Source organism: Planococcus citri, chromosome 5 (assembly GCF_950023065.1).
Source record: "Planococcus citri chromosome 5, ihPlaCitr1.1, whole genome shotgun sequence".
NCBI classification, from domain to species: Eukaryota; Metazoa; Arthropoda; class Insecta; order Hemiptera; family Pseudococcidae; genus Planococcus; species Planococcus citri.
In genome coordinates this window covers 4781455-4801310 of record NC_088681.1, presented here as the reverse complement: position 1 = coordinate 4801310, position 19856 = coordinate 4781455, and the positions used below count along the sequence as shown (strand labels likewise).

General features: G+C 34.5%; 1 protein-coding gene across 1 annotated transcript; it reads left to right on the top strand.

The window, feature by feature from the left end:
• The first annotated feature begins 764 nt into the window (after window positions 1-764).
• LOC135848479 (fatty acyl-CoA reductase wat-like) lies at window positions 765-19689 on the top strand. The gene is made up of 9 exons (XM_065368392.1): window positions 765-903; window positions 6796-7183; window positions 7316-7564; window positions 15406-15551; window positions 15874-15983; window positions 16128-16347; window positions 16439-16678; window positions 18861-19118; window positions 19187-19689. Exons 2-9 carry the CDS (start codon window positions 6848-6850, stop codon window positions 19281-19283), a joined length of 1656 nt encoding a protein of 551 aa, XP_065224464.1. The 5' UTR covers window positions 765-903; window positions 6796-6847; the 3' UTR covers window positions 19284-19689.
• Window positions 19690-19856: the final 167 nt, after the last annotated feature.

Below are 19856 nucleotides of genomic sequence, written 5' to 3'. Positions count from 1 at the left end.
ATCCTTTATCATCTACACGAATCAGAATGGGAATAAGTTTAAAATTGTGACTGAGTAATTCCAATTTTTCGAGTGCATGGCGTTAATAGTGCACAGTACTTACCTTACTTACCATGAAACGTCTTTTCATTCGGTTTTGAAAAAAAATATCAATGTATGTATTAGCTCAAAAATACACATAGGTAGGTAACTACCTAGGTACTAGATACTAAGATGGAATAACGATGGAAACAAAGTATTTCATATGTACATGAAGATGTCATAAAAGTTTTTTTTCCGGACCGTAATAAAAACGTTATGTATGATAATAAGTAATGAGAGATTGACGTCACTGAAGACGTGTTTCCACAATATTGACGTAAGTGATAATGTAGGCAGGTATTCATTAATTTTCCCTTCGGAAGGTGTTTCCACATGAGAAATTTCGAAAAAAAAATCGCCGAACCCCCCTACCACTTCTTGGTCGAATTGACGTGAAATGACCTGTAGGCAAGGTATAGCTCATGAGACACCACTGAGCGCATAAAATCATAAACATATAAATAAGTGTTGCTTCGCATGCAATCTGATGAGCTAGAGGAAATGTTTTCACGCTTTCAATTTTGATTAAAAAAAAAAAAAAAAAAAAAAACTATGAAACATTACCTACGTCAATAATATAAATATTCTACATCTGCATCCTACCAAAATGCAGCTAATTAATTTTTCGTGAACTTATAATAAAAACGATTAAGCGTATTTCAACCCAATGTCACCCAATATCAAACTCGACGACCTTCGTCGGAGAGTATAAATAAAAGCGCTTTAAATTTAATACAGCCCTATTCATAGGTATTGTTATGTTGCTGCTGTGAAACATCGAAGTGATTTTGTGCACATTTTTAACCAGATTGATATTCTAAGGTTGGTACATCATTGTATTTTTCATCCCAATTCGCTTCATTAACTCATTATACCTACTCCTAATGTACCCAGTTGACCAAGTGCTAGCGGATTGCTAGCATTTTACTCACGTTTTGGGAAAGTGCTAGCATTTTTCTAGTTTTTTGTAGCTAGCAATAAATCTTTTGCAAAAAGCTAGCAATTTGCTAGCACTTTTTTTCTGGCAAATTATGTTCTAGCAATTCTTTAGCAATTCTCTCGCTTTTTTCAGCTAGCATTTGTATCACACTAGTTGTGCTTGCTTAATGCTAGCGTTTTACTAACGGATAATTGCTTGCTTTTCTACACTAGCAATACGCTTGCATTTATCTGCTTACATTTATCTAGCAATCTAATGCTAGCAAAATGCGAGCAGATCTCTAGTCTCTCTCGTCTAGCTTTTACTTTGCAATCTAGCAATAGAAAAACGCTAGCTGATTGCCCTCACTTTTCAGCTAGCTTTCTGTATGGAATTAGATTCTAGCAAAATGCGAGCAAGTATGTGGCATTTTTTTTCTAGCATGTTTTTCACTGGCATTTCCTTCATAGCCTACTCATGCAAGTACAGAAAAACTTCAGTGAATCTCTTTCACCCATTTTTCAGAAAAATACTTCCATATCTTAATTTTTTAAATGGAATTTTTAAATATTTTTAACAGATACCTAAATACGTAATTTTTCTTTTCTCAATGATTTTTTTATTTTCATTTTTAAAAAAATTTCAAATTTGTTAATGCTTTTCATTTTAACAGGTAGGTATTTTTCCTTTCCATTTTGGCTACTTTTCAACTTTGAACAATAATTTTGAAGAATATTCCATTATTGAAAAATCATTCTTGTAATTATTTCATTTTTTATAATGTATAATTTGTTCATTAAAAATGTTGTTCAAATGTTTTTGAAATTTCTTATTTTTAGTTTGTTTAATATTTCATTTTTAAATTTTAAATTTTGGCAATTTTTTAATTAAAAAAAAAAAAAAACTTTATTTTTTAATAAAGAGACTTCTAACCCAAGCGCTAGCTTAATGCTAGCAAATTGCTAGCGTTGTTCTCTCTCATGGTATACTTTGCTACTCTTAGATAAAGTATGTAGTCAATCTGAATATAAGCTCAAGGTAGTATTTTGTATGATAGTAAGAAGAGTGCTACTACTCTACTTACTCTGGCACACCTCACTAGAGCTATGCTAGCGGTGAGCTAGCGTAGGAGGTCAGTTGCCTATTTTTGGATATTGGAGAACTACCTTGACCTGATTGAAAACACCTCCTAGTATTTTTAAAAGTTAATTAGTAAAAATAATTTTCCTGATAATCAAACTTTTCCTGCGCTAGCAAAATGCTAGCCTCATGCTAGCAAATTTTACGCTAGCACGAATGGTGCCGGAATTTGAGACACTTTTTTTAAAAATGCTAGCAAATCAGTCGCGATTTAGTCGCATTTACGTAGTAGAATTGCAAGCAAAGTGCTAACAAAATGCTAGCTTTTCGCTACCTTTATGCTAGCTATACCCTAGCTGTTTGTGCTCAATTCTGCTACGCTAATGCGACCTAATCACTACTGATTTGCTAGCATTTTTAAAAAAAGTGTCTCAAATTCCGGCACCATTCGTGCTAGCGTAAAATTTGCTAGCATTTGGTCAACTGGGTACCTGCATCCATACATTGATTATACGCTTTGTGACTTATAGAGCGGGAAAATAGCGTAAAAAAGCAGGGACAAAAAAGAAAAAAATTGGCACATAAATTTTACCTTCGGGAATGTGTTCGGATGGACCCTCTGAACCACCAAAAAAAATCCGACTCTCCTACCCCTGGAGGAAAATTTTTTAGGGGGCTGAAACAGGTTCCGATTCACGTCTTTTTCGTTTTACTTCGTAAATATTAGGTTTTTGAGAAAAACTACCATGACGAAAAATGTTCCCCTTCAAATTCTCGACAATTTGATACTACGCTCGATACCTATTGCTCAAGGGGGGTGTCCAAAAAAAGGGCTGAAAAGGGTGGGTGTTTCAAAAAAGGTCAGTCCAATAAATTGAACAAAATTACCATTTAAAATCATTCGTTTTCGCTCAAATTTTTTTTACAAAGTCTACTCACCGAACTACTAATCAAACAACAATTGGTTTGTCTTCAACCCTCCACGGGGGTTAGTGAGGGTTGTTTGATTTTTCAAGTAACACACTACTGAATCATATTATTTGAAAAACAAATCTGGACGTGCGATATATCGAATAGTATGTTTTCGAGGTCGCTGAATACGAATATGAACCTATTTTTTACATACAACCCCTCAAAGCCCCTCTGTGCCCCAAAATGGGGGTCAAAATTTTGAAAAATCGTGAAAAGTCGACTGATAAAACGAATGGTACGTTTTCGAGGTCGTCGAGTGCGAATATGAACTTATTTTTTGGGTCCCACCCCCCTCCCCCAATGTCTCTCTGTGCCCCAAAATGGAGGTGAAAATTTTGAAAAATCGTGAAAAGTCGAGTAATATATCGACTTCTATGTTTTCGAAGTCGCTGAGCACGAATATGGCCTTATTTTTTGGGCCCAACCCCTCACAGCTCGAAACTGCCCCAAAAAAGGCCAAAAGTTTGAAAAAATGTTAAAAATCGAGTGACATATTGAATGGTATGTTTTCGAAATCGCTGAATGCGAATACGAACTTATTTTTTGCCTACAACCCCTCAAAGCCCCTCTGTGCCCCAAAATGAGGGTCAAAATTTTGAAAAATCGTGAAAAGTCCAGTGATATATCGAATGGTAGGTATGTTTTCGAGGTCGCTGAGTGCGAATATGAACTAATTTTTTTGTTTCCAACCCCACAAAGCTCCCAGATGCACCAAAAAAAGTTCAAAATATGGATAAAATCTCACCCCTCAATGAGTCGAAAACTTTTCAGGAAAACAATCAAAATGAAAACACTGAGATATGCAAGAAGATTGACATCTTACCTGCTAAAGACATTGTGAGGATAATTTTGGAGCGTTAGTATAGAACGTTTGAGTAGTAAAATGAATGAAATAATAAAAATGAGTCTATAGTCATATTCAGCCATCTTGAAAACATACAATTCGACGTATTACACGTTTTTTGGCGACTTTTCAAAATTTTATCCTATTTAGGGGGCCAGGGTTGGTTCTCTACGCGTAGACTATCTTTGTCTACATAGTCTACATTTGTCGCGTAATCTATGTAAACTTCATGTAATGTAGACTTCCTGTAGACTATGTGTAATGTATGTCAACTTCAAAGTTGTGTATTCCCAAATAATCTCCCTTCTTGTCAAAAATTGTCATTTTTTTTGCAAAAAATTACCCTCACTTTTTAACTGAAAAATTTAAGATAAAAAATCTTGTATTTTCAACAAAGATTGTGAAAAAGTATAATTTTTTTACCAAGTAATAATTGACGATATCTACTTCTGCAAAAATTGTCAGTTTTGCTTTTTTCAAATTTTTCCCTTCCAAAAGTTGTCAAAAAAAAAGTACTTCAAAAATAGATGAAAATTCTTGTTTTTTGAGCCAAATTGCTGAAAATTTTCATTTTTTGCGAAAACTTTAAAAAGCCTTACTTTTTTCTACAAATTGCAAATGTTTCATTTTTGTGCCCAAGAAATGCAAAAAATCTCGTTTTTTGAGAAAAATTAGGAAAATGCTGTGTTTTGCTAAAATTGTCAACTTTTGCTTTGTGAGAGAGTCAAATTCTTGGTTTTTAACTTGACAATATTGTTAAAGATTTTCACTTTTTTCAAGAATTACCTATCCAGAAGTCGTTTTTCTGCCAAAAATTGTCAAAAACTGAAAAGTATTGCTTTTTTGCCAAGGAGGTATGTGTTTTTTACGCGGATTCTCAAAAATCTAAGTAGTTTTTGGACGTTTTTTGAACCTTCGTTTTTGAAAACTTTTTGGATTTTAACCACATATTTTCAAAATCTTCTGCCAAAATCCATGTGAAAAAGGCTTTAGTCTAAAACAGAAAACAGTTTTACTTTGTAGTTTACATAGTTTACATAGTCTACATTGTCTACATGTAAACTATCGTTGTCTACAGTAATGTTGTTTACACGTAGACAAAGCATGTAAAGTAGACTATATAGTCTACTTGCCAACCCTGTAGGGGGCGTAAGGGGATTTTGAGGAATCGTAAGTAGAGCAGGAAAAAAGTGCATATTCCAGTTCAGTGTCTTAAAAACATACAAGTCGATATATCACTCGACTTTTCACGATTTTTCAAAATTTTGACCCTCATCTTGGAGCACAGAAGGGCTTTGAGGGGTTGTAGGCAAAAAATACAGATTTTAGAAACTTAAAATTTCATTAAAGGCAGTTGGAAAGCAAAAATTCACTCTATAAATGTTTCAAAAATTTACTGGAGGTTCCAGTAATTTCTAAAAAGTCGCTGGATGCTCCGAAACGACTTGAAATGTAGGTATGTACTTACAGTCGACTCCCTAGCGTATTGAAATTAGTTTACAGAATACATTTTAGCTTTCTAACTGTTTTTAATAAAATTTTATGGAAATTTCAAGTTTCAAAAATCTACTGCAGGCTCCAATAATTTTCAAAAAGTCGCTGGTGGCCACAAAATGACTCAAACCCACCAGCAGTTGACTTAATAGCGTGTTTAAATTGGACTGCAGCGTGAATTTCCGCATTCCAACTTCATTTGATGAAATTTTGTGGAAATTTCAAGTTTCAAAAATGTTCTGGAGGCTCCAGAACTGCTCAAAACGGGTTGAAATTGTTTCCAATCGATTTGGCTAGTCGAAAATAACGTTTGTACCAAATTTCAGCTTTACAGCTCAATTTGGTAAAATTTTGATTTTATTTCTCATTTTTGGCCTAAGCTTGATTTTCAAAAATTCACCAAAAATCGAAAAATATATTTCAACTGAACTGGTCATGCTTATAGGAAATTTGACGTAGAATAATTTTAGTTCAGGTTTTCCCTCCGACCCTTCATTTCGGCGATATAGCCGAAAAACGTAGATTGACAAAGGTCAATGACCTTTTGCGGGGGGGGGGGTAGCAGCCAAGTTGCAGTGTGCAACTTTGGTCAAAATATTTTTGAGTCTACCGTGAATCGAGTTCACGTTTTAAATTGCCGATTTTCATTTTTTAAAACAATTTTCATATAAAATTGACAACTTTACCCCCTCCTCAGTAAGGGTGAAATCGCCATTTTGGGAAAAGCTGGACTTGTCATGCTGATAGGAAATTTGGCGTAGAACAATTTTCTTCGAACATTTTTCCTCTCGGACCCTTCATTTTGGCGATACAGCCGAAAAACCTGTATCGGCAAAGGTTAATGACCTCTTGCGGGGGTAGCGGTCAAGTTGGGGGGTGGTGCAACTTTTGATGAGTTGTTTTAGAGACCAATCTGAACAAATGATGTGAAATTCAGCTTGCCCCTAATTTTTTTGAGGTTCGACTAAAAATTTTGCTAAAATGACTGGACTATATATGCAATAAGTGCCAAACTTGTAATTATTTACTCGTCAAGATCATGTTAGGTACCTGTAAGTTTTTAAATCGATTTTTTTCAAGTTTTTGAAAGTGGTAACGCTGATTTTGACATGATTTGTCAATTACCCTCTCAAAGTAGGTACTACAATTTTTTTTTTCAAGTTCAAAATTCTATACCACTTACAACCGGAGCTATGTGCAACTGAAATTTTAGCTCCGCTTTAAAAAAATCGCAAAAATGTCCGGTTTGCGTCATTTGTCATCATTTGATGACCTCTACACATTACCTGGATTAAAAAAAAAAAAATCGAAAACACCTAGTGCAAAAATCCGCCAATTTGGCATGGAATGACCCTAATTTATTAATTATTATAATTACCTACTTAATATTCGAAAATTGTTTCAGATACAATTTAACCGTCATTAAAAATAGCACTGGATATACGCATCCTAGAAACATGCTGAAGAAAGGACAAGCTCAAGTGGACGAATACGGTTCTGAAATACTGAAACGTATAATTACTCCCGAATATCCCAGAGATCCTTTGGAAATATTGGGTGAAAGAAACTTCAACCCTCCTCGTATAGTGCCAAAAGAAGAAATCGGCACACCAGTTCAAGAATTCTTCCGCGATGTAACCGTTTTCATCACCGGAGGTACCGGTTTCATGGGAAAAATCTTGACTGAAAAATTGCTGCGATCTTGTCCTCATTTGAAGCATATTTATTTATTGGTGCGAAATAAAAAAGGACAAACTTCCGATGAAAGAATCAAAGCTATTTTTCAAGACAGAGTAATTTTAATTTACCTACACATACTTAATTCATTATTGTTTTTTAAAACAATATAGGTAATTAGGTTTACCTATCAATAATGTACAACATTTCTTTGTAATACGTACCTAGTTACTTGTATTTATGCGCAGCTTTTCAAAAGACTCAAGCACGAATCTCCTGATTTCTATAAAAAGGTGTCTGTGATGAACGGTGATTTAGAAGAGTCGGAATTAGACCTATCTGACGAAAATAAGAAAAAATTTGCCGAAGAAGTCAACGTTGTGTTCCATGGAGCGGCTACGGTACGGTTTGATGAGATGCTCAAGCTGGCTGTTATAATTAACGTTATCGGCACTAGACAAATATTGAAATTGGCTAAAAGTGCAAAAAATCTAAAGGTAAATTTTATTTTTCATCAGTTGTTTTTTTTGTTTTGTTTTTGAGAAAGAGAAGTGAATTACGATTGGGTTTCTACGTAGGTACTTACTTACTTATCATCATCATCATCATCATAGAAAAGTTTTATTTTATAGCGTCCGGCATCATGGCCTTTAACGTAAACAAACCAATAATAGAAATTAAATTAAGAAATAACAAAAATATAACAACAAAATAATCTCAACAAAAGTATGGCAAAATTCACAAAAATATATATACCTATCAAAATTTATTAAAGCAGAACATAAGTTATAACAAATCATAAATCCCTGCACAAATTAGGAACAAGAACAATTTTACACACATTTCTTCTTCATTTTCATATACTTACCTACTTGTATGTACATATTTAAAATTTACCCCAAGTATTTCGTTTCTAATTTTCTTATACTCGTATACCTACTCGTACTTTACATGATTCTGTAATGTGTTGGACTGTTACATTTCACATTACATGTGTCGCATTTTTTGAGGGATTTTTCAGTAAAAAGTGATCTGTGTGTTAATGCAGTATATCCGATTCAAATTCTGGCCAGAATCACCTCTTCTCATCTATTTGATCTGTAGAAGGTATTTTTTGTTGGTATTATAAGTTGGTACTTATTACAATAGCTTTCAATCTGAGGTATGTTGAGTAGGTCCAGTCCCAATGAAACTATCAGCTCTTTTGTTCTATATCCAAATGGTGTGTATGTGCCATATTTGTGTTGAAGGTGAGAGTGGAATGTCCCGTACAACAATTGTCGACGTCGACATTTACATCGACTACGTTTTTTCCCAACATGATGATGGAAAAGTGACCAATAAGTTATTTAATAGGAATCTTCTGTCTGTAAAGAAGCCAGGTTAATGAAAATTTTCGAAATTTTCTCATTATTTCTGATACCTTGACATGCGATGTTGACATTTTGATGTAAAATTCGATGATCGAAATTTACATCCACAACTATGTCGACCAATTTTTCAGAATTGAAATTTCTGTTTCAGTGTTTAAAAGCTCAGTAAACATTTGAAAAGATGATCTTTGTTTGAAGGGAGAAAAATTTTTTAATGGCCTTGATAAAATTGTTCACTTTTCCATAGTTTGGAGTTTTGTCGATGTTATGTCGATGTGAAAGTCGATCATCCACAAATACATTGACACTAACATCGACCAAATTTTCAAAGATTTCTCAAATTTGAAAAATTAAGTTGATATTGTGGATGTATTTGTTGATGTCGAATTTCACATCAACATTAACATCGACATGAAAATGTATTAGTGTAGTACTCTTAGATAACCTATTGTACCTTTCAGTATAAAGAGTTTAATGTTCAACTATGCTGAATACTAGTGGTGGGATATTATCGATATTTATCGATATATATCGATATTTGCCGCCCTCGATATATATCAATATTTAGAAGCCGATAATCGATTATCGGAAAATTTTTAAAAATTATGCAAAAATCCCGCAAATAAATTGTGCGAGGTATTTTTTTGATCTTTTTGAGCATTTTCAGACTTTTTTAGAGTAAAATAGTGATTATCACGGCTATTAATGGTAGCCATGGGCCACATCTGTAGAATGATGAAATGTTGACAATTACGTCATCAATGTAATCATTATTTTAAAAAGCGCCAAATTGGTAGCTAGATACTGAAAAAGCAAAAAAATAAGGAATAGAAACAGCTTAGAGATGATTCAGTTTCTCTTTTCATCAAAAATCAGCTGTTTTATGGTCTTTTTATGAACATCAAAAACATCCGATATATATCGATATTATCGATATCAGACCTCCGATATTTTGACGATATCGATATCCCGAAATATCGATAATATCCCATCACTACTGAATACGGACTTTCTGTCTGTACTTCTCGGAGGTGGCCTCCGCGCCGATGCTGCTTTCGCTTTCAGCATGAGCAGTGGCCACCTAAATGTGTAAGAGAAAATGATTTTTGGAAAAAAATTGCAATTTTGAAACTAAAATTTAACAATTTTGTGTAGCTGGAGGTCGACGTAAATTTTGATGCCAATGTCGATCCATCCACATCCGTCACATTTGGACTCCACATGTCGATGTAAATTTCGACCCTGTGTCGAGCTAATTATCGACATAAATGCCGATCAACATTGGTCGACAATTACATCAACAATTGGCTCGACACAGAGTCAAAATTCACATCGACATGTGGTATCCAAATGTGACGGATGTGGATGGGTCGACATTCACATCGAAATTAGCATGGTCATTGTTGTACGGGGTTTTGTGATGATTTATACCTATGACTAGATTTTTTGGCACTTTTGACATGTTGTTTTGGAGCTAAATAGTTTCTTCTTCCTTGTAGAGAAATAATTCCAGAATCCTCTGTAAGTTTAATTATATTGGGCTGGTTTGGAACGCTCCTATTGATAAACGTAATGCATTGTTGGTGATTGGAGTTTATTTCATTAGGTCAGTTTTTGAAGCTGTATTGTAAACAATGGATCCATGGTCCACGATTGACTGTAGATGGCTAACATAGATTCTTGACAAAGATTTTCTATCTGATCCCCAGGCAGTAAGGGTAAGGGCACCAATTATGGATCAGTATGCAATATGGACCAGCACCTGTTCTCGTTGGTAATTAGCGCAATCTGTCAGGAAAAAATGTATTCTGATGTATTTTTCATCAAAAAAACGAATGAGACAAAAATTACAACTGTAAAGTCAAAACTCGCTGAGAAATTTACAAAAAAATGTTTTGAGACACTGAAAAATTTTTTCAATGTGGTTTAATTTTCTAAATGTCAGTGATGTTTATAATATCAAAAAAGGAAGAAGTTTCTGCTGAAGTGATCAGTTTTTGCTAAAAATGAGGGCACGTACAGAAATTTTTGGTGCAAAGTTTTTTTTAATGGGGTGCGCTAATAATATGGACCACCTACGATATTGAATTTTTTACTCATTTATTACAGCCACTGAAAAGGGGAATGCTTGAAATACTTTTTTTTGTTCATTTCTACTAATAAATATCCTCCAAAAAAACTCTTCAAAAGAGAATTACACCCCGCCCTCTCCACGATTCCTAATGAACCTACTCCATGAACAAAAATTAAAAATTTCAGTAAGAAAATGTTATGATATCATGGTGGAATCCGCCCCTAAGAAAAACAACCTACCACTTCACCATTTATTGTATAAGACAATCTATGAAACAGCTAATGAGCCAAAAATTTGGGGGCTGACAAATCTTCCACACTCCAGAGTCAAGTTAGATTACTAAACTTATTTGAGGGATCTGTCCGCCCAAATTTTTGGCTCATTAGCTGTTTCATAGATTGTCTTATACAATAAATGGTGAAGTGGTAGGTTGTTTTTCTTAGGGGCGGATTCCACCATGATATCATAACATTTTCTTACTGAAATTTTTAATTTTTGTTCATGGAGTAGGTTCATTAGGAATCGTGGAGAGGGCGGGGTGTAATTCTCTTTTGAAGAGTTTTTTTGGAGGATATCAGTACTTTTTTTTCTATATTATTGTGATGAAGTGTTCAATCTAATAAATGAAAATAGCATTGGTGGCAGGAGCATGCAGGGAGTGGACAGATTACTGGACATTTGTCATTAAACTGACTGGAATAAAAACAGTGGATTTTCAAGGGTGATGGGGGAAGGGGTTGACCAAAAATTCGCCGATCAGTAAAAAAAGACTTTCAATTTTGTCAAATAAAATGACAAATAGCGAATATAAATTTCTAAAATGAAATGAGAGATGAAATGACAAGTTTACCAATAATTTATAAAAATACCTATTAAAAAATATTTTCCTTTTTGAATTTTTTTAAGTTTCAAAATGGAATTTTTTAGTTTAGGAAAAGGATAGAAAAAATAACTGAGTGATGCGAGTGAAAAAACGTTCAAAAATTCAAGAGGTGAAAAAACGATGTGTTTTTCAGGTTCCATTTTTTGGCTTCAAAATTTTGGAATTTAAATGTCAACTTTTTAAAAATTTAAATTTTGAAAATGAGAACCAAACAAACCTGAACAAAGTAAAGCAAAACGTCATTTCAAGAAGTAAAAAAAAACATGTTTTTTCAGGTGAAAAAATGTATCTTGTTTGTTTTAAATAAATTTGCATAATGAAATTTTTTCCATGTTTACTTTTTTTAAAAAAACAAGGGCAAAAGAAAATTTGTACTTTAGGAAGTGAAAAACGTTTTTTTACAATGTATTTTTAAAAATTGAACATGTTAAATAAAAATCATATTGAAAAAATCAGCTTACAAAATTAAAAATTAAAAAAAAATTTTTGATTCTGATGGGGTTCGAACCGAGTCTACTGCGTGGCGAGCGGAAGCTTAAATCATTCAGCCGCTAGGCTGCTCAACGTTTTAGCGCATTTCAACTGCATACAACGCCGCCAACACCTGTTGTGCTTTAAATTTAACGGACATTTTGATATTGAACGTTTATGTGCAATAATAATTATTATTGCGCATAAATGAAAGCTCATATCAATTTGAAAATATTAAAAGGCTCTTCCGTGGTGTTTGAAGTATATGTGAACATAATTTCAACATGATTGGGACTTTATTCCAAGCTGCAGCTTTTCTTAAAAAATGGATTTTTGGCCATTTTTTGAGTATAATTAAACTACTTCATTAAGAAAAGCTACAGCTTCGAATAGGGCACAAATCACGCTGAAATTTTGTTCAAGTGTACTTTGAACATCGTAGATGTGCCTTTTGATGTACGTACATCTATCCCAGCTTTGGTTTGATTGTACTTTGGATAAATATACTGCTCGTTTTTTCAAAATTTGTCATTTTTCAGCATCTTTAGACTCCACTCAAGCTTGATGTAATTGGGCTACAAAGCTCAATTTTTGCATGAACATCAAGTTTGTGGTGGAGAAGTGCCTTTTGATATTTTGGGTTAATTTTGAGAATTTTTGGGGCCCAAAAAGGGGGGGTGCAGGGTCAATTTTGAAAAAATTTACAATTTTTTTACCTTAGTCAGTAATGGTTGACAAATCAAAGCTATATTCCAAATTTCATCAAAATTGGTTCGGCCAATCCTTCAAACTTTGAGTAAGTGTTGAAGAACAATTTCGCCAAAATGACAAAAAAATGGCTAATTGAAACTTCGCGAATTTTTATCGTACAAAAATTATTCTTATATATTCTGAAAGGTATTTGAAAAATAAGAATAAAATTATCTATGCGTTTTTTGAATGAACGCATAGTTTTTGAGAAAATTGCGTTTGAAACTCGGGGAAATTGCATTACAAAATAGTTACAGAATATAACTCCGTCTGGCGTTGCGCCGCCTAGGTTGAACGCGTTTCATTATGCGCTTGAAACCGTGGGAGGGCGGGGTGGCAACGCTACCGCGTCCCCTGATGATGTTTTGAAACGTAAAAATATGTTTATTTTGAAATTATTCTTTAGGTGGTCCATATTGGGCATCCAAAATTTTGAACTGTCATTTTGACACTCGTCATTCAACAATAAATATTCAAAATTAACCTGAACTGCTTAGAATTAGTTTTTTTGTTCATTTCTACAAATAAATATGACCTTTTGAAAACTGTGAAAGTATGTTTATTTTGAAATTTTATAGGTGGTTCATATTAGGCATCCAAAATTTCGAACTGTCATTTTGACACCCATCACTCAACAATAAAAAAAAACATACTTAAAGTTGACCTTCGCCCCTGAAGTTTTGTACAGTGTTGATGGAAGGATGGAACTTCATTTTAAGCCTTCGTGGAGGTTTCTACCTCCTATAGTTTTCAAGTGGCAATCCTCCAAAAAAAAGTGTTCCATATTTGGTGCCTCCCGTACAACAATGACCATGCTAATTTCAATGTGAATGTCGATCCATCCACATCCGTCACTTTTGGATGCCACATGTTGATGTGAATTTCGACCCTATGTTGAGCTAATTGTCAATGTAATTGTTGACTGATGTTGATTTACATTCGTGTCAACAATTGGCTCCACATAGGGTCAAAATTCACATCGACATGGGGCATCCAAAAGTGACGGATGTGGATGGATCGACATTCACATCGAAATTTATGTCGACCTCCTGCTTCGTTAAGTTATAGAATTTGAGTTTAAAAATTTTTAATTTTTTTCCCCCAAAATTATTTCCTCTGATGTGGCTATTGCTAGTGCTGAAAACAGCATCGATGCAAAGTCCATTTCCAAAGAAGTACATACAGACGAAAAGTCTGTATAATCAAGAAGTTCAACAGAAATCCCTTATATCAAAGATGGTGCAATACTTTATCTGTGAGTACTAAACTAATCCATTTTCATGTGGATATGTCGATGTTAATATTGATGTGAAATTCGACATCAACAAATATACATCCACAATATCAACATCATATCATCTACATCTCCAAACTGCGGAATAAGTGAATAATTTCATCAATTCCCTAAAAAATTTGTTTTCCACATTGAACAAGATCATATTTTTGAATGTTTACTAAAATTTTAAACCCTAAAACAGAAATTTTAATTCTGAAAAATTGGTCGACATAGTTGTTGATGTAAATTTCGAGCATCGAATTTTACATCTACATGTCGAGATGGCATGTCGAGGTATCAGAAATAATGAGAAAATTTCGAAAATTTTTATTTACTTACCTGACTTTTGTATGGACAGAAGATTCCTACTAAATAAATTAATTGATCACTTTTCCATCATATGTTGGAAAAAAACGTAGTCGATGTAAATGTCGACGTCTACAATTGTTGTGCGGGCTCTACCCTTATGGCTAAGTTGTTTAAGTAGGTTTATGGCGTTGTTAGATCTCTGCTTAATGGTGTTAAGGTGCACTGGTGCAGTTTCTAATTCCATTTTTTGTCAAAATGTAAGCCAAGGAATTTATGGTGCTGAACATTTTTGATTTGAGTACCATATAGCTGCAGATTTACATCAGAGAATGTTCCTCTTTTATGATGGAAATTTATGACCACTGTTTTTTCAGCAGAGGAATGGAGACCTTTGCTAGTGATCCACTTTTGAAGATGGTTTATGGCATTCTGGAGTATGATCTCAATTTGATTTATGGAGGAACCTCTAATAGTCCAGGAGCCCAACCTGAGAAAAATGTATGAGGGGGGTTGAAATTGGGGACCCCGTCCAAAAGTTACTATATGTAGTCCTCTTTCCAGAAATGCCACTCTGGCGATTCGCAGGTGGGGCTTTTAAGCACAGCAAAAGCTCAAAGTTCATAATTTTAATGAACTTTCAACTTGGAAAGTTTGATAGCTGAAACCGGGGGATTCTTATAGGATTTTTCACACTGAACCTTTTTTGTAAACTTTTTTTTCAGCACTACACGTCTTTTGATGCTCTTTCAAGATATAATATATGTACTTCTTTGTATGCGTCAAATGCGCTGTGTAATAGGTTAAAATCAATTATTGAGCTTTTTTAAGCTTACTGTGCAACTTTTTTGTAAACTTTTTTCTTTGACATTTGACTTCTTTTGATGCTCTTTCAAGGTACATATAATATATGTACTTCTATGTATACCTCCAGTTTGCTATGTATAGGTTAAAATCGTTTATTGAGCTTTTTTGAGCTTTTCGGTGCAACTTTTCAAACTTTTGTTAAAAACCTGCACATCTACGGGCCAAAAGCTTTTTTTTGAGACATCATCGAGCAAAATTGATTCAGCCGTTGCTGAGATCTCAGTGTCAAAAGAATCCGGTTGTGGTTTTAATATATAGAAGATACCCTTATACCTACTTATCATTTATCCAATTTTCAATGTTTTCAATTCCCTTTCTTACCATGTTGTTTTGAATAGGCGATGATGTATATTTCGACAGCATATTCTTTTTGTCCTCATTCTGAAATTGAAGAGAAGTTCTATGATATGCCTGCACATTACATTGATGTGATAAATAAAGTTGCCACAATGAATGACTCAGAAGTTAATTTCGAAACACCCAAGTAATTCATCCTTCTACAATATTTATACATAAAATGAGTACCATACCTATATAGTCCAGGAAAATTAGCATTCCATTGGGAAAATGGGAAAATTACATAAGTTCATTGTTATTGTACATAAAATTTCTCGTAGAATGAGCTACTGCGAAGGGGTGTCTTGCACAAATAAAAATACCAAGTATACCAAAATTCAGCTTTCTACCTCTCTTTCCCAATGACCCTTTTCTTTCATCTAATTTTCCTGGACTATAATGTTTGCATATATTATCTAACCGTTACAAAGGGTTACTATTACTACGAAATATATTGTATATTTTTTTAGAATATTGGGTGAATGGCCCAATACATACACGTTTACAAAAGCGATGGCCGAATGTGTAGTGAAAAATGAAAGTCAAGATTTACCAATCGGCCTATTTCGACCTACTGTAAGTAAGTACCTGCCTCTAACATAATCCACAACATAAATATTATCTAGTGTACAAGCAAACAAACAAAATTCCTTTCTTCTTCCACGATTATTATCAAGTTTTGATCTCGCATACGAGTATGTTTACCAATTTTGTTAAATTTTAGTCGTTTCAACCTACCAAGAGCCTGTTCGTGGTTGGATAGATAACGTTTATGGACCAACTGGAACATTTATAGCTGCTATGACCGGAATATTACACGTTTGCGAAGCAACTTACGATAAACGCTGTTTGGATATGGTCCCGGTGGATTTAGTAATAAATGGTTTGATATGTGCGACCAAAGCTACCGCTGAAAAATACGAAAAATTGAAATCGGAGAAAAAGTTTGTTGTTCACATGACGACCTAACTACCATTACCTACCTTGAAACAATTATGAAGAATTCAAACTAAGGTTTTTGCTATTATATTTCAGAGATTTTGATATTCCTGTGTATATTTACTCCAGCGGAACTCAAAATCCCATAAATTACGGAGAAATTGAACATCATTACTCTCATTTTTCCTTAGAATGGCCCACCATAAAAGCAGTGTGGTATTACTCGGTGATATTTACAGATAATAAATACCTATTAAGGATATTATCGCTCCTGGTGCACACAATCCCTGCTTATTTCTTAGATGTTCTAGCTTGTCTTGTTGGAGAAAAACCAGTGTACGTTGATAACACAACTTAAGTACCTACGTACCTATATCTAATGACTATTCAATAATATACTTAGTCCGGCATATGACAATAGAAGTAATTGCACCCCCCCCCCCCACCGATCCTCCGGGACAACTTTTTTCTTAAAGGGGACATCCTAAGGAACATTTTAAAGCAAACTTGCCCAAAAAAAAGTTGGTCTTACTTACAAAATGGCGACCATTTTGATTGACAGGTCAGCCGAAATCGCAGATTTTGCGTTTCAACATAGGACTTGCACGAAAATTTTCAAACTTTACAAAGGTAGATCGAAAGATCATGCAAAAATTTATCACCTGTCAAAATTTCAAGTGCTAAAGTGCGTTTTTCGATTTTTGGTGAATTTTTGAAAATCGAATTTAGGCCAAAAATGAGGGAAAAAATCAAAATTTTACCAAATTGACCTTGAAAGCTGAATTTTGGGATATACCCAATTTTCGACATGCCAAATCGATTGGAAACGGTTTCAACCCGTTCTGAGCAGTTCTGGAGCCTCCAGCAGATTTTTGAAACTCGAAATGTCCACAAAATTCCATCAAATTGGAGTTGTAAAGCTGAAATTTATTCTAAAAACTGATTTCAATACGCTACGAAGTACTGCAGGTGAATTTAAAAGTCGTTTTGGAGCCTCCAGCGACTTTTTTGAAAATTCCTGAAGCCTCCAGTAGATTTTTGAAACCTTAAATTTTCACAAAATTTCATCAAATGGAGATGGAAAGCTGAAATTTACCCTACGCTCCGATTTTAACACCCTCTGAAGAAGACTTCAGGTGGGTTCAAGTCATTTTAGAGCCTCCAGCGACTTCTTTGAAAAATACTGGAGCCTCCAGTAGATTTTTGAAACTTGAAATTTCCCCAAAATTTCATCAAACTGAGATGGAGAGTCGAATCTCATTCTGCAAACTAATTTCAATACGCTACGAAGTTGACTGCTGATGGATTTCAAGTCGTTTTGGAGCCTCCAGCGACTTTTCGAAAGGTTGTATGGTGTTTTTTTTTTGGAAAATTGAAATTTCCTAAAAGTAGCTGGAAGCTTCAAAACTATTTGAAACCACCATGTAGCCTGCGAAGTAAATTTCAGCTTGCCAACTCCATTTGATAAATTAATGTTGGGGAAATTTCAAGTTTCAAAAATCTACTGGAGGCACTGGTAATTTTCAAAAAAGTCGCTGCAGGCTCTAAAATGACTTGAACCCACCTGAAGTCGTCTTCAGAGGGTGTTAAAATTAGTTTGCACAATAAATTTCGACTCTCCATCTCCATTGATGAAATTTTGTGAAAATTTAAACTTTCGAAAATCTGCTGGAGGCTCCAGTAATTTTCAAAAAAGTCGCTGGAGGCTCCAAAACGACTTGAAATCCATCAGCAGTCAACTTCGTAGCGTATTGAAATTAGTTTGCAGAATGAGATTCGACTCTCCATCTCAGTTTGATGAAATTTTGGGGAAATTTCAAGTTTCAAAAATCTACTGGAGGCTCCAGTATTTTTCAAAAATGTCGCTGGAGGCTCTAAAATGACTTTTAAATTCACCTGCAGTACTTCGTAGCGTATTGAAATTAGTTTTTAGAATAAATTTTAGCTTTACAACTCCAATTTGATGGAATTTTGTGGACATTTCGAGTTTCAAAAATCTGCTGGAGGCTCCAGAACTGCTCAGAACGGGTTGAAACCGTTTCCAATCGATTTGGCATGTCGAGAATAGGGTATATCCCAAATTTCAGCTATCAAGGTCAATTTGGTAAAATTTTGATTTTTTCCCTCATTTTTGGCCTAAATTCGAGTTTCAAAAATTCACCAAAAATCGAAAAACTCACTTTAGCACTTGAAATTTTGACAGGTGATAAATTTTTGCATGATCTTTCGATCTACCTTTGTAAAGTTTGAAAATTTTCGTGCAAGTCCTATGTTGAAACGCAAAATCTGCGATTTCGGCTGACCTGTCAATCAAAATGGTCGCCATTTTGTAAGTAAGATCAACTTTTTTTTGGGCAAGTTTGCTTTAAAATGTTCCTTAGGATGTCCTCTTTAAGAAAAAAGTTGTCCCGGATGATCGTCGGGGGGGGGGTGCAATTACTCCTATTGTCATATGCCGGACTAATAGGTACCTACATAATTACAAACTGATTTTTAAAATGTTTTGTTTACCGGACAGTTTAACCAAGATCTATAAAAAAATGAACCACTTTCTAGAAGTTACGGCGTATTTTAGAGCAAGTGATTGGGTTTTTAAAAATAACAATACTCAGGAGCTTTGGCAAAAGTTATCCAATGAAGATAAACAACTCTTCTTCTTCAATGTGGCTGATTTCTCGTGGGAATATTTCTTAAAAGCGACGTGGTTAGGATTACGCGTGTATCTTGTCAATGACGATATTCATACCTTACCAGCAGCCAGAATTAAGTGGAGAAGGTAACGTCAAAAATACTTGAGTTATGTCTGCCTAAACCTTGACTAAAGCATGATTTCACTTTTTTCAGGTTGTACTATGCACATATTGCTCTCAAAACTGCTTTATTTGCAGTATTAATTTTCCTGCTGTGGAGTTTGCTAAAATTTATTTTATTTTTATTTTGAGAACGTTGTCCACCTAGACTTTGTTTTTTGACCACTTTATGTTTACCCAGCAACCTTTGTTTTTCATGTCGGTTGTTCAATGTTCATTGTTCACTTTCAATTAGTGAGACAACTCAGTGACAGCAAAAATGCAGTGTCAGTAAGTAATTTAAGTATTTCCCCCAGGGTTGCGTTCACCCACCTTTATTCCGGGCCGGATTTAACATTAGGCCGCCCTAGGCAGACAAGAATATGCCGCCCCTCCCTCCCCAAATTTTTTGGTTTTCGTGAAAATTTTCACCCCCAAATATTACATCTGTAGAATGAGTCAGCGACTCGACAGCCTCCGGCTGAATGTATAGTTTAGTCATTAGTTACTTTAGTTCTCGTGTAGACTCTGTATAATAAAGATCGCTTCAATATGTGACGTCTTGTTTCACTCGCGAAGTACATAACAAATTGGCTGGAAGCATCCAAAATTGGTAGCCAAGAAATCAGAAATGGCACTTCAAAAGAAAACGCCAATTCGTCCCTCGAACCTGTCTATCGTATTACTTCCCAAAAAAGTCATCAATCATATTCGAGAAATTTGGG

What these genes read in the sequence shown, in the direction of transcription:
- LOC135848479 (XM_065368392.1), top strand. Translation starts at nt 6,848, where the DNA reads ATGCTGAAGAAAGGACAAGCTCAAGTGGACGAATACGGTTCTGAAATA. An exon ending in GTTAATTTCGAAACACCCAA is followed by an intron (nt 15,552 to 15,873) that starts GTAATTCATCCT and finishes ATATTTTTTTAG; the next exon opens with AATATTGGGTGAATGGCCCA. An exon ending in GCCAGAATTAAGTGGAGAAG is followed by an intron (nt 19,119 to 19,186) that starts GTAACGTCAAAA and finishes CACTTTTTTCAG; the next exon opens with GTTGTACTATGCACATATTG.